Source organism: Lontra canadensis, unplaced genomic scaffold (genome assembly GCF_010015895.1).
Source record: "Lontra canadensis isolate GAN:19392208 unplaced genomic scaffold, GSC_riverotter_1.0 scaffold131, whole genome shotgun sequence".
Taxonomy (NCBI): Eukaryota; Metazoa; Chordata; class Mammalia; order Carnivora; family Mustelidae; genus Lontra; species Lontra canadensis.
The window spans coordinates 2,811,164-2,825,340 of NW_022631125.1; the positions used below are offsets into that span (position 1 = coordinate 2,811,164).

At 42.2% G+C, this 14,177-nt stretch overlaps 1 protein-coding gene across 1 annotated transcript in view; it reads left to right on the forward strand.

Annotated features, from left to right (window-relative positions):
• LOC116857967 overlaps positions 1 to 14,177 on the forward strand; it is a 65,996-nt gene that overhangs the window by 33,524 nt on the left and 18,295 nt on the right. The window contains exons 4-5 of the mRNA XM_032842454.1: positions 13,204 to 13,308; positions 14,010 to 14,101. Coding sequence (XP_032698345.1) covers positions 13,204 to 13,308; positions 14,010 to 14,101 — 197 coding nt within the window. The remainder of the gene's footprint in view (positions 1 to 13,203; positions 13,309 to 14,009; positions 14,102 to 14,177) is intronic.

Below are 14,177 nucleotides of genomic sequence, written 5' to 3' on the forward strand. Positions count from 1 at the left end.
CTGTAGTGCATCAAGTTTCAACGTGTTCTAGTATGATTTTTATTATTCATCAAAGAATTTTTCGTAACCTTTGGTAGATCGCGTTGGCAGTGCAAATTTCCACACAGCAGTGTGGAGTTCCAAGCCTGCGCCTCTGAGCTGAACACTCTTTCCCTTCCCAGGGAGACTCCATCTAATCACAGAGAGTTCATGTCATTATTGGCAAATTTATTCATTAGTTCAATAAATAGTTACTGTAGAGTCTTCTCTGTACAAGATACTGTTCTAGGCTGGAAATGGTAGACACATGATCAAAGTTCCTGCTTTCATGGAGCTTACCATTAGCTAACATTTCTGCCTGTATTCTTCATGGATCTTGTGAATAGAATACCTATCCTAATTCTGGTTTAGTAGATCCTGATTCTTTTCTCTTCAGTTTCTTTCTTTATTTATTTTTAAAATAATCTCTACACCCGACCTGGGGCTTGAACTCACAACCCCAAGATCAAGCATCCCATGCTCTACCCACTGAGCCGGCCAGGCCACCTAGGGGATCCTGATTCTTATAGAATAGGTTTTTGAACAGATTTTATGAATGTGGTGAATTTGATACAGTTCTGTTTAGGCGATTATATCTCATTTGTGAAATTAAATTAACCATGCTGTCTTTACCCTAAAAGGTGGATTTGAAGTGGCATCAGCTAGGTGTGTCTAAAACACTCTATCACTTCTTTTCCTCTGGATGGTGTTAAGACAAGTAGATGGACTTGAGTGCTTCTTGGATTGATTGATCGGTTACTTGCATTAGTAAATTAGATGCACCATCATTACGATTATTTTATGAGTAAGTTTCATGGAGTTGTGGAGACTTTTTGTTAAATTTTGCAGTGCTGAGTCTTAAAGAAGGAGGAAGAAATGCTTGATTTCTTTTTTCTTTTTTCTTCTTTTAATTTATTTATTAGAGAGAGAGAGTGTGTGTGTGCACAAGTAGGCAGAGGGAGAGGGAGAAGCAGGCTCCCGGCTGAGCAAGGGAGCCTGATGTGGGGCTTGATCCCAGGACCCAGATATCATGACCTCAGCCAAAGGCAGAAACTTTGACTGAGCCACTCAGGCGCTCCTGTTTTTTTTTTTTTTCTTCTTTCCTTTTAATGGGTTCTTCCAGATATTCATAATGCAGGTACGCTGTAGAGAGGGAGAACGCTGCCTCGAGAGATGAAGCAAGGCATTTGGCAGGCGCCGCTCTGAAGGAGAAATTGACACATTTATGCATTCCCACTTTCTCCCTAAATAAAAATGGAAACTCTAAATATATACCACACATTTCTTTTTAGAGAATGGTGTGATAAAAATTTATTTAAAACAATGTAGGCTTTCCTGATAGTAACAGCTCACCAAGCAAGTTTTCTAGTATGGGTTCTGTTCTTCCCACAGCTGTTTACTTGAGGTTTCTATGCCAACGACTGAAATCAAAGGCTTTTCAGAATGTGTGTGCTCTGGAATACTAAGTAAAAATTTTTTTGTTGTTGCAAAGAGGTGAACTCTGTTTTAACCAGAAGGCCATGTTGAAAGCAGGGGATTTATTTTTTCTTAGTTTGTCTATATGCTTGCCAGAAATAACTGTATCTTTGACCCCTTGCTTTATAATAGAGTGTTTCTCTAGGATTAGGGACATATATTTTTAAACTGCTTTCAACACCTTTCCGTATCAATTCACAGAAGGTATATCTTTTGTGTTCAAAGAAAGTTATGCTTTCACTTTCAAGTCTGCTCAGTAGGAAAGGCAAGGAACCAAAGGCTCTTGTAGGGGTATTGCTTGTTGTGTCTTTGTCTCCTTTCTTTTAATCACTTATATCCATCCCGCCTCACTCCATGCACAGGTGTTGCCTTCCATCTGTAATGTGCCTATACTTGTGTTGCCTCATGTGAGTTGCCTAGTGATCCTATGCCGTAATAAGAATCCCCTCCATCTTACAGATGAGAAAACTGAGGCTCAGATAGCTTAGGCACCACAGTCAGGCTTTCCATGTCTTGAGCCCAGGGTTCTGTGGGTTATGTCACATCGTTCCTTATTCCACAGGCAGAAGGTCAACTTGTAAATCTCTGTAAAAGACAGCTGTGAGGTATGACAAAAATCACCTTACCCCAAAGGGTTCTGAACTCCTGACATGCTACTCAGACAGTAGGGGCTCCTGTGGACCTGGCTTCCTGTGGACACAGGTACTGGGAGCCATATGTGGTTCCATTTACCAGGGTGGCTGCTTCTCTTGCATCCTGAGCCATAAATCTGGAGCCTCTGGGGCCTTCAGTGAGCACCTGACTCCCAAGGAACCCCCAGAGAACCCCAGTTAGGCTCAGCAGGCTGAAGACTACAGATAGTTTCTATTACAGTGTTAGACTACTAAGTCTAGAGGTCTAGGACATGCTTTGTAATTGTTGGGTATATATTTGTTTTGTTAAGGGATTTATGTGAACTCATTAGTCAAAGTATGATCTAGATAAGAGTACCTTATTTTATGCCATTGTATCCTCCCTGGCTTAAAAAGAGAAAAAAAAAGATTAAAAAGAATAAAAAAGACTGGGTGGCCCAGTTGGTTGAGCATCTGACTCTTGATTTCGGCTCAAGGCATGATCTCATAGGTCATGGGATCGAGCCCCACCTTGGGCTCTGTACTCAGTGGGGAGTCTGCTTGAAGATATTCTGTTTCCTTCTCCCTCTGTCCTTCTCCGCCCTCTAAAAATAAATGAGGCTTTAAAGGAAAAGAAAGAGAGATTTAAAATAATTTGTATATTATTTTATTATTTATTATGTATATTATTTCAGGGTAATTATTTAGGGTAGAGATAAATTGGGTAAGAAGAGGCACATGGTAAATGGGCAGGTGCTCATGATAAGAAATTCTGTTTGATCATAGAAATGAAGTAATATAAGAAGGATTATTTGATTTTTTCTCTAAATTACAGTTATACCTGGGTCTTTAAAAGCAGAGAGACTAAATATGTTCATCTATCAAGTATTTAGTACAAAGATATATGGACGTCGCTTATTAAAAATAGTTTTTAGTAACTTCCATTCTTTTCCACCCTCCATTTTAAAAAGACTTCATTTCTTTCTCTTTTTTTTTTCATTTATTTCTTATGTTTACAGGAAAGCGTAATGACAGAAATTACTTTTAAAGCCTTGTACTGTTTAGAAAACTAGGTCAGCATTAACCATATTCTCTCAAAGCCTCCTTTCTTTTCCCTATAAACTTTCAGGGAGAAATCTCCCATTTAGTTTGTAGAGCACAAAACTTCTACTTGGTTGAAATGACAGCCCAATAAATAGAAAAGTCAAGTGAATTGTTAAAATTTTTTCCTTCCTTTTTTTTTCTTAAAAAAAAAAATTGTGGAAGTGCCTTGGTGGCTCATTTGGTTAAACGTCTGACTCTTAATTTTGGCTCAGGTCATGATCTTGGGGTCGTGGGATTGAGCCCTGCCTCATGCACCACGCGGAGCATAGAGCCTGCTAAAGATTCTCTCTCTCCTTTTCCCTCTGCCCCTCCCCACCCCACGTGGATGTGCGCTCGCGCGCTCGCTCTCTCTCAAAAAAAAAAATTGTGGTAAAATACACATAACAAAAGTTTATCTTCTTAACCATTAGGTGTACAATTCAGTGACGTCAGGTTCATTCACATGATTGTGCACCCATCAACCATTCACAAAACTCTTTTCATCTTCTTGTTAGTCATTTTTAATAAGGCCAGTTCATTATGGCAATCCTTATCTCAGCATTCACTGAGAAGTGGTCTAGAGTTGACCTCTGTGACTCAGTGAACTGGCTTTCGGTGGCAGCGCAGAACGGGGATTCAGTCAGACACGAAGGATTTCTCTAAGGCTGTGGAACTTTGCAGTCACCTCCTTAAGTGGGGCCTTGGCATTGTGGTTAATGGCAAAAAGAACCTTGTCAGTGGAATGAAGCGTCACATAAGCAGCTTTCTCAACAGAAATTGCTCTCGTCTCCATGATAACCCAACTGCTAGAGGTTCTGAGCTTTCAGGTCAAAAACTCCTTTTTTCCTCCCCCTACTTTCTTCATCCCTATTTTTGCTTCCTTCCTGCTTTCCCCTCTGCAGGCCCTGCTTTACCCAAGAGCACGCACCCACTATCGTAGCCCAAAGAGTTAATCATTGGTCCTGAAATTTCTAACTTTTGTAAAGTAGCCTTCTAACAGCTGAAACTGAAACACCATTGAATGTCCTTATAAATCCCATACCTGATGCATTCTGGGTACTTCCTGAAGAAGAGAAGTTCCCGTGTCCCTTGAGCACATGCTAACCCAACCAGAAGGTCTTTGTGGTCATTGCCCTGTCCTGCCATTTAATGGGATCGATGCTGCCATAGGTAGCCCTCTATTTCAGGCCTGGACTCTAAGCTTTTTCACTTCTGTGTCAAGCTCATTTGAACGAATACCTTTTGAAAACCGGGTGGACCACAGAGTTTTAGTAAGTGAGTTTTAGTAAGCAATTTTCCTTACTTTCGAGATGGGAGAAAGTTGTAAGAATGCAAGTGTTTGGTTCAAGGTCCTACAGAAGTGAGTGAGAGAGAAAGACAGACATATGTGAAAGCGTAGTTGATAACTAACCTTAGCAAACACAGACCTTGAAACTGAAGAGACAAATAATGATCCTAATGTGGAGACCTTCTATTTGAGCAGCCCAGTACTGTCTTCATAACACTTCATTTTGTTGTTTGCTTTGTGTTGGGGTCTCATGCAACCAGAAGAAGAAAATTCTAGGTGGAATGACAGAAAATGTGAATGTTAATTGTAGTTAAATGCAGTGAACACTTTGATCCCGAAAACTGTGGAAATGAGTCCTTTCCATTTGAAGGACTTTTCTCCTGTCAGGTTTTTCAAACAGAGGGATCAATTCTTGAACTCCTTTCATTCTCATAGTGCATCTGTAATTTGTCAGACTCAAGTGATACACTGGGAACCTCAGGCTGAGATTTAATTTTGTGTGTTTGCCAAAGTATCCAGTGGCCTAGTTTCCACAGCCATCTCCAGCAGATAAATGTCTTTGAAAAAAACCTCAGGCTTCAGAGACAATGGGAAGAAATCACCACTGGCCCACATTTGCTGCCCAGCAGGGGTCATAAAAGATGCCTCCAAGGCACAGATGTGGGCACCGTCGCTAATCTACATAATTATATGGGCCAAAGAAGTCCTGAGTATCTGTGACTCTTCCTAGTTGGTAGACTAAAAAAAAAAAATCCTCTCTGATGGTCACATGTGGGGAAGATGGTACTAAGGATCTGATGGCTCCCAGTCCCCTCTCCCTCCCACGTCTGCACCATCATGATCACAGGAGCCATCGCCGAAGTAACTCCATGCAGATCCAACCCCGTCCACTGGGATACGCAAGGTGAATGCACTCGGTTAACAGCCAGTCTGGCAAGAAGCTCTGCTTTACCCTTGACCTTCTCTACCTGCTCTGACGTACTTTCTCTTTGTCCTGCCCGGTTCCCAGGGGCAGAGAGTCCCAGGCTCAAGACTCAGCACAGAGCTCTTGCAATTTCAGCTAGATGCACAAGTGATTTCATTTTATTTTTCCTGTTGACTCAGTGTTGTGGGATGACGTGCGTTCTTGTTCAGGAGATGTCCGCAGGAGACTGTATTCCCATGAGGAGCATTTGGAAAATAAATTCTCTGGTTATCAGGGCTCCACTTTCTAGCCCCTCTTCTCCCGTGTCCCCTTGGACCCCTGAGAGCGCCAGCCAGAAGAGGAAGAAAGTAAGGGAGTATTTTCTAATTGTTGTTTGCAATGCTTTGCTAGAGAGGGAGTTTCTTAGTCATATACATGTGGGAATGCTCCATGTTCCGTCCCTATCATTGAATGCCAAGATGTTTGTTAGCAAATTAGGGTTCCTATGAGGATGAGCAGAAATTTTTTTTTAATTAAAAAGAAAAGCTGTTTAACTGTAAGCCAGGATTTCCCAGATTCATCACCATGGAACCCATTTTTACATAGCATCCAGAAAGAGCAGAGTGAGAAAGGTTCACATAGGAAATGGTTTTAGAGATTTTCATCTTTTTCTCTTCCCTTCAATACCTTACACGTAGGGAGTTCTAGTAAATCTGTTGGTAGTATTGACTACAGCTCTTTTAGAAAAGGTGTGTTTGTGGAGTTGATCATTAAAAACCAGTGCTAAATTGGCATTCATTAGAAGATCTTGTCTGAGGTGGGAAAAGAGGGAGTTGTTTTGTGTAGAAAGAGGCTGGACTATTTCTGGAGCCTGGTAGAGCTAGATGTGAGATCAGATGGGCTATACATGCAAGAATTGTATTCTGCCCACTTTTTAAAAGATTTTAGTTATCCATTTGAGAGAGGGAAAGCAAGAGTGAGAGAGAGCACAAACAGGGGCAGGGGCAGGAGGAGAGGGAGAAGCTGACCCCTGCTGAGCAGGGAGCCCGACTTGGGGCTTGATCCCAGGACCCTGAGATCGTGACAGCAAAAGGCAGACGCTTAACCGACTGAGCCACCCAGGAGCCCCTGTATTTATTTATCCCTTCAATTCTTCCATTTAACGAGCATTTCTTGGAACCTTGGTATATACAAGGCAGTGTAGGAGATATAAACAAGTGTGAGACATCGCCCTTCTTGGGTGTGTTGAAACTAGTCGGGAAAGTTCTTACATAAATCAGTTTAATGGCATAAAAAATAGTGAGGTGCCATGGGCAACAAAGTGCTTTAGTCTGCCAGAGGAAGCAGAAGTCATTTCCACCTTCCGCTACTAGGTAGGATCTTTGGGACCATGTTTGTTTCGGAGCTGTATTTACTCATGCTGACAACCTCCAGATATAGAAAGCACATCCTAATAGACTCCCAATGGAGGATCCAGCTCAGGGGCACTGCGGGTCCCATCGTCCTGACATGGAGACTGAGGCCCGGGTTGGGGGCACAGGAGGGACTAAGCCAAGAGCGTGGAGTCATGAACTCTCCTGCCTCTGCCAAGGCACCAGCTGGGATTAATTATACATGTACACACACATATACAAACCCACATATATGTTAAAAATCTAATACATACGAAATGTGAACCTCTGAATATCTTCAAAGATGTAGTGAGCTTGCTAAATTCATCAAATTTATTATCCTGTGATGTATCTCACTTTTGATGATCACAGGATTTTAATTAGAAGCAATGAAAACCAAGAGAAATCAGACATGAAATCCAGGCATAGTGATATGGAAGATGTAAGGAATAAGAAAAAAGCAAGTAAACAATTTTCCTAAAAAGATTGACTATTTATTTATTTATTTATTTGAGAGAGAAAGAGATCAGGACAGAGCCCGATGTGACTTTGGCCATCACCCATGATTAGGGAAATGTGAGTCAGAACTACAGTGAAGTACTGCTTTGGCCCTGCCAGGCTAGCTAGAATCAGAAAGTCAGTAACAAGTGTTGGTGAAGAAGCAGAGCCATTGGAACCCTCATACGTCACTGGTGGGAAAGTAAAATGGTGCAGCTGCTTTGCAAGATAGCAAAATGGGGTGGGGGGAGGGTGGAGAGTGACTTAATGACTAAGGGTTCCTTATTCTGGTGACAAAAATGTTCTAAAGTTAGATGCCATAATGGATGCCCAGCTCTGCGAATATACCAAAACCCCATTGAATTATACACTTTGAATGGGTGGATTATTGAGGATGTTAATTTTTTTTAATTATATTTTCATGATTGGTTTACACCAATTCTTTTTTTTTTAAAGATTATTTATTTATTTATTTGACAGAGAGAGATCACAAGTAGATGGAGAGGCAGGCAGAGAGAGAGAGAGAGGGAAGCAGGCTCCCTGCTGAGCAGAGAGCCCGATGCGGGACTCGATCCCAGACTCTGAGATCACGACCTGAGCCGAAGGCAGCGGCTTAACCCACTGAGCCACCCAGGCGCCCGGATGTTAATTTTTTTTTAAAGATTTTATTTATTTATTTGAGCAAGAGCGAGCACGAGCTGGGGGGGGGCAGGCAGAGGGGGAGGGAGAAGCAGGCTCCCCACTGAGCAGAAAGCCTGATGTGGGGCTTAGTTCCAGGACCCTGGGATCATGACCCAAGCCACCCAGGCGCCCCTCAAGTATGTGAACTATGTCTTAATAAAGCTGTTCTGGAAAAGCAGCCACTCATCCTCATACTGTAACATTTTCATCTTTTTTTCCCAACTGCCCATTTCTCCAGAGTTAATGGCATTTGTGAAAGAGGAAAAAGCTCTATCAATTATCTTTACTTACCCAAGAGCCTCCAGAAGAGGTCATATTGTTGCTATCTTAATTGTTCTGTTTTTGTTTTTTAGATTTTATTTATTTGTGAGAGAGTAAAAGTGAGAACAAGTGCTCACACAAACAGGGGAAGCAGCAGGCAGAGGGAAAAGCAGACTCCACCACTGAGCAGGGAGCAGGATGCGGGGCTCGATCCCAGGACTGTGGGATCATGACCTGAGCTGAAGGCAGACGCTTAGCCGGCTGAGCCACCCGGGCATCCCTTAATTGCTTTGTTTGTAATTTCTGTATAGAACTGGAGTTCCTTGGGAAAGGCAGCATAGCTTCATTTGAAACCTTTTGTTCTTAATTCTGTGCCATCATTTGTACCTGAGCTTTTCAGTTGTCTTGTTCCCCAAGACGGGACCGCACAACTCATGGGCTGCCACACGGCCTCGTAGCCATTCCAAGTCCCGAGAGAGAGACTGAGAATAAGATGAAGTATCAGGTTATGAGCAAACACCCGGGAATGTGCTGCCAGCCCTTGGAAGTTGTGTGAGAAGTTGTACGTTACGGTTTGGAAGTTCTCTTCAACATCGAGGGAGCAGAGGCTCGAAAGATGTACACTGTAACACTGTGCAAATCAAAGGACAAACCCAGACGTTGGCTGAGTTCTGCGGGGAAAGGGGGGGCGGAAAAGGCTGAGGATCAGACCGTCGGGAGGCAGTGGATGGAGGATGGGAGGGTTTTGCAAAGAAGGATGGACACTAGTTGGAGACTTGAAACAAGCAGCGCAGTACCATGGGATAGATGTTTCCATATTAGGATGGCTTGTTTTTGGTCGAGTAGATTGATGTAGGTTTGAAGAGATCTTGGCTACCTGCATTTGGAAAGAGGAAGAAAACGATTTTTTTAAACTATGAGTACAATGCAGTACTGCCATCCTATTTAATGCCTTTTTAGATGATTTCTTTAGTTAAAGCATTATTAAATACTGTAGAAAAGAAACCATCCAAAGATGTCTTTTATAGGCTTGTCAAAACAGTGGGACAAGGAGAATGCCAAGGAATTCATTTGAGTTGGGCAGACTTGTTCCTCAACCAGTCTAGCCCATAGCTGTTTATTTTCAAGATAATTAAAAAAACTGCTTGGAAGCCTTCCTCGGGGGCTGTGATGTTCTTTAATAACACCCACTTCCTTTTGTTTAACTAAAAGTACAAAGAGCCGAAACTCTCCAACACGCCAATCACTAAATGTTACTCGCTTACTCTAAACTTGGTTTATTTTGTAAGACCAACAATAAAGAATTATGTGGGAATCGTAAATCGCCATCTCCTAGCAATAGTCTCTTCTTATTAGGAAAATCGGTACATTGAGGATGTGGTTTCTCAAAGGGGTTTAAGTATTTAGGGCACAGTTCCAGGGACATTGTGTTCTGCTTGACCTCAACTCGGAGACACTGTGCTTTAGAGATTAAAGGCCACTTTGGAAGGGTTGGAAGGCTCCAGAGTATAGGTACAAAACGAACTTGACCTTTACTCAAGATTTTTTTTTCCTTTTATTTTCTAAGAGCAGTAACCACTTAGAAATATTTGGAAGTATTTGGAAATACTGAGAAAGTACGAGCGCCTTTGGGAGAAAACGGTATGGTCACATTTACGAGCTTGAGAAGGTCCGGTTGGCAGGCTGTTCTTACTCCATCAAGAGACAGCTCCAGGCCCTACCACTGAACCGCTTTAGGGATTCCAAAGAGAAAAAGTTGTCTTGAGTTGTCTAGTTTAGAAGCAGGCCGTGGAGGAAATAAGCCTTTCAGGGGTTTCAGAGAAAGGAAGAGGTAACGTGTAGGAGTCTATTCCCACATATATGCATTTCTTTAGCAAACAGGTTTTCTTTTCTTTTTTTTTTTTTAAAGATTTATTTATTCATTTTAGAGAGAGAGAGAGCATGAGCGAAAGGTGCAGAGGGAGAGAGAATCTCAAGCAGACCCCATGCCAAGTGCAGAGCTCGATTTGATTCGATCTCACAATCCTGAGATCACAACCTGAGCCGAAACCAAGCTCAGACACTTAACCGACTGCACCACCCAGATGTCCCACTGTTAGGTTTTCTATGGAATAAGAGCAGAGAAGCCAGGCATGAAGAGTGAAACTAATAAGTCAAATCCCTTTTTCAACTTGGTGCCTCTGTCAACGGGATAGAAATTAATGTTGTAGTTGGCCGGCCTTTATGATCTTCTTTTAGTGTTTCCATGGCTCCCATTTCTAAAAAGATTGCCAGACTGGACTCTCCTCTCTTCTTGGATTCTTTACTTCTCCTGCCACCTCTTTTTTTTTTTTTTTAATCAAGGCTCAGATCATGGGGCCTTTAGGCCGTGTGTGAAATGAGACTCTGGTTGGCATCATCCTGAGAAGAACTTTATTAGGAATGTGGGACACATTTTGTTGAATTATATTTATACTTTTCTTAATGTCCCCAGATGATTGAGCATGTTTGTTTTTATAAAAAAAAAGTATTTCTTTTCAAAGCAAAGATCAGTTTTTTATGAGACTATTCCTTGAGTATAAATACATTTTACAGAGGAAAATGTAGATTTTCCCCGATTTCAACTAAGGAAAGAACTGTAATGACAACTCGCTGTTCTGAAGGCTGCCCATGAGCTGTTAACCGTCAGCCTCCTCTCTGTAGCTAGCATAGCATTCTGGGTAAAATGTCTGCCTGTTTTTCTCCAGACGTGCTTCCTCATTTCCCAGGTTTGATGCTGTCTCCTCAACAGTCAGCTTATACCCCAGAGCTTCTTTGTCTCCATTTTTATTCCTTAGAAACATAAAAGATGGTGTGGGAAATTTCTAAGTTTTCACATTTCCAAACACTCCTTCATCCACTTGGGAGGGTTAATATGTCTCTAGAACAGACCTATCCCCACATTCTGTCAACCCTATAGGAAGGCCAGAAAGCTTAATGTTTACGAGCAAAGGCTTTGGGAACAGGAAATTTCTATTCTACTGTTTTCCAGCTAATATCCCTGGGCTTTAGTTTCCTCATTTATAAGATGGAAATATTAATCGTGCTTGCCTCCACAGGGTTGGGGTGAGATAATGCATATGAAGAGCTTAGCCAGGGCCAGGCGTGGAGAAAGATTGCAATAAATGTTAGTAATAATGGTGGCGATAGTGGTGGTGATGATAAAGGTTTGGAGTCTCGGAGAGTTGTGTTGCAGCATTACAAACATGGCATTTTTTCAGATAAGAAATCAGATCACATAATCTGCCAGGGTTATTTGAAGTTGCTACCGTGGCAGGCAAAATTACTTGTCACTTAATGGCTGCCGTGTACCGTTACTCAGTTGAAGAGTGCGTGTGTGCACGCATGCGTGTGTGTGTGCACATGAATGCAAATGCTCTTGGGTCTTGTGTCCCTGTCATGATGGTTAGGAGTTTTGCTTTAGTTCCCCTCCCCCACCTTCTTAATTCAAAACAGTTTTTAATACTGTGCAATACGCACAGTAGGCTTTCTGACAGTATTATGTTTTTCTTTGATTAAAAAATACAAATCTCAAGCAAAATTGAATTAGTAGAAAATATTTAAATCTTATGAATGTTTTATTTTTAGAGGAAATGAATTAGGAGTGAAACCTTAGAAAATACCCAGACCTGGTATCTCTTCCCCAGGGTTCACTCTCACCTCACCCCGATGTTTGCATAGCACAGGACTTGTCACACAATGGAAATGAAGTCAATGGTGGCAAATAATTAGCTGTCTTTATGTTCTGGTACCAGCCAATAGAAAGCCATTTCCTTGTTTAAGGAAGCCATTTCCGGCTAACAAGAGGGGGATCTAGTGAAAGGATATCAGAGAGCCTACAGAACCAACAAGAGGCTGGAGGGCCACATTTAGGAATAGGCAGAGTACAGGGGAGTTCTGGCAAGTTAAAGGTGGTTCCTGCCCTTAGAGCAGGAAGCATGTGTGCAGCATGCTGCCTTGGGGAAGGAGAACCCAGAGTTAGCTTTCATCTGTTGTTGGGTGACTCATTCCAGGGTCAGAGAGTGTGTGTGATTGGCCAAGCTTAGCTGACAGGCTCACACCCCAGCTGCACCAGTAGCCAGAGGGGGTGGAGAAAGATCTAGCCCATCACGTGCTGTAATGGGAGATGATATCCAGGATCATCCTCCCTACACATCTACCCACAGAGGAGAGATAGTTTCCCAAAAAGGAACCAGGATAATACTCGGGGAGGAACATGGATGCTGGGCAGCGAAAAAAATGTCAAATGCCCATTATTCTGTTTCCTGTCTTTTGATTCTTTTTTTTTTTAAAGACTTTATTTATTCATGTGACAGAGAGAGAAAGATCACAAGTAGGCAGAGCAGCAGGCTCCTCGCTGAGCAGAGAGCCCAAAGCAGGCTCGATCCAGAACCCAGAGATCATGACCCGAGTTGAAGGCAGAGGCCCAACCCACTGAGCTACCCAGGGTCCCCCCATATTTTGATTCTTGACTTCAGGCATAGCCAGTAGTTTAGCCAGTCTTTATTTAGCCCATGTGAACCCTAAAACTCAGTCCGAGATATTCTGCTTTTTTGTTCCAGTCTTCTGTGTGGTCCAAGAACAGTCTTCCGTGTCACCGTCCTGCTCTCATCTGAGTGGGAGCATCCCTGCAAAAAGATTAGCTAGCTAGGAGCTCAAGGGTTGAGAATATTGTGGCATCAGCGTTAGATATTAGGATGAGCTACCTATATTTATATTCTCTATATAAGTACAAGTAAGTTCACAGCTATTATTTCCTGTAAATTAAAAGCAGGTAGCACAACACCTGGGGCATTTTGCTAATCTAATTGAAATTTGGGGCGTATATAGATAAAATGTATTTACTTCCCATCAAAGGTGATGCTTTTGCAATAGGAGAGCATACTGTTTGAAAATGCCTCTTATGTTGGCTGGCTTTTGTTATTTAGAATGCCATCCTAATTTAACGTATTATCCTTTGCTTTTATGTTGTAGGGGAGAACTTATCCATTTCGGGGGGCCTTTCCACCGGTATGGAATCCCATTGCCTATTTGGATTACAACAATTTGTGGAGGACAATGGATAACATGGGAAAGGAGGTAAAATGTGTGTTCGGCTTACACAGGACCTTAAGATCCTTCCAGTGGTGCAGGGAACGTTGCTCCGGACATTCATATATGTCATTTCCAACACGCCCAACTGCTCTGCCAAGTTGGTAGTATTTCCACTTGGAAGGAAAATGAGTGCTGAGGGACTATGGTAATTTCCCCAACACCACACCGCAAGGGAACCAGGATTCAAACCCACATCTCTCTGACTGTAATGCCTGTGTGTTTTCAACTCTATGGCACTGAGAATTTGTGTCACTTGTGTTTGCCTGTTACCCTATTCATAGTTTCCTTATCCATGTGTGATTCCACTTTAGATAGTAAAGGAAAAAGGGATTTATCCCCCCCGAGTTTTTTTTACTTAGGCCTAGGCTCCATAAGATCACTCTCTCACACTTAAAATGGGTGTTGGCATTCAATAATAAGGATCATTATCATAATTACATATTCATTTTTATATATACATTTATATGTAATCCCCCCTTTTTGCATCACCATCATCATTATTATGGCAACAGCATTAAGGCGTAGAATGCAGAGACCTGTCCATCCCAACCCCACCACTATCTGTGCCAATCACACATCCCAACACACACCCAGAGACTGGTTTTCAGAGGTTCTCCTGAAGGCCTGTTGGCAGGGCAGTGGGCAGTAACCATCACCCCTGAATGTGGGCCCTCCTTCCTCTGCAGATTCCAGCGGATGCACCGTGGGAGGCCCCACATGCTGAAGAGTGGGACAAGATGACCATGAAAGATCTCATCGATAAAATCTGCTGGACAAAGTAATCTTTTTTAAAAAATTATTTTTATTAACATATAATGTATTATTTGCCCCAGGGGTACAGTTCTATGAATCAT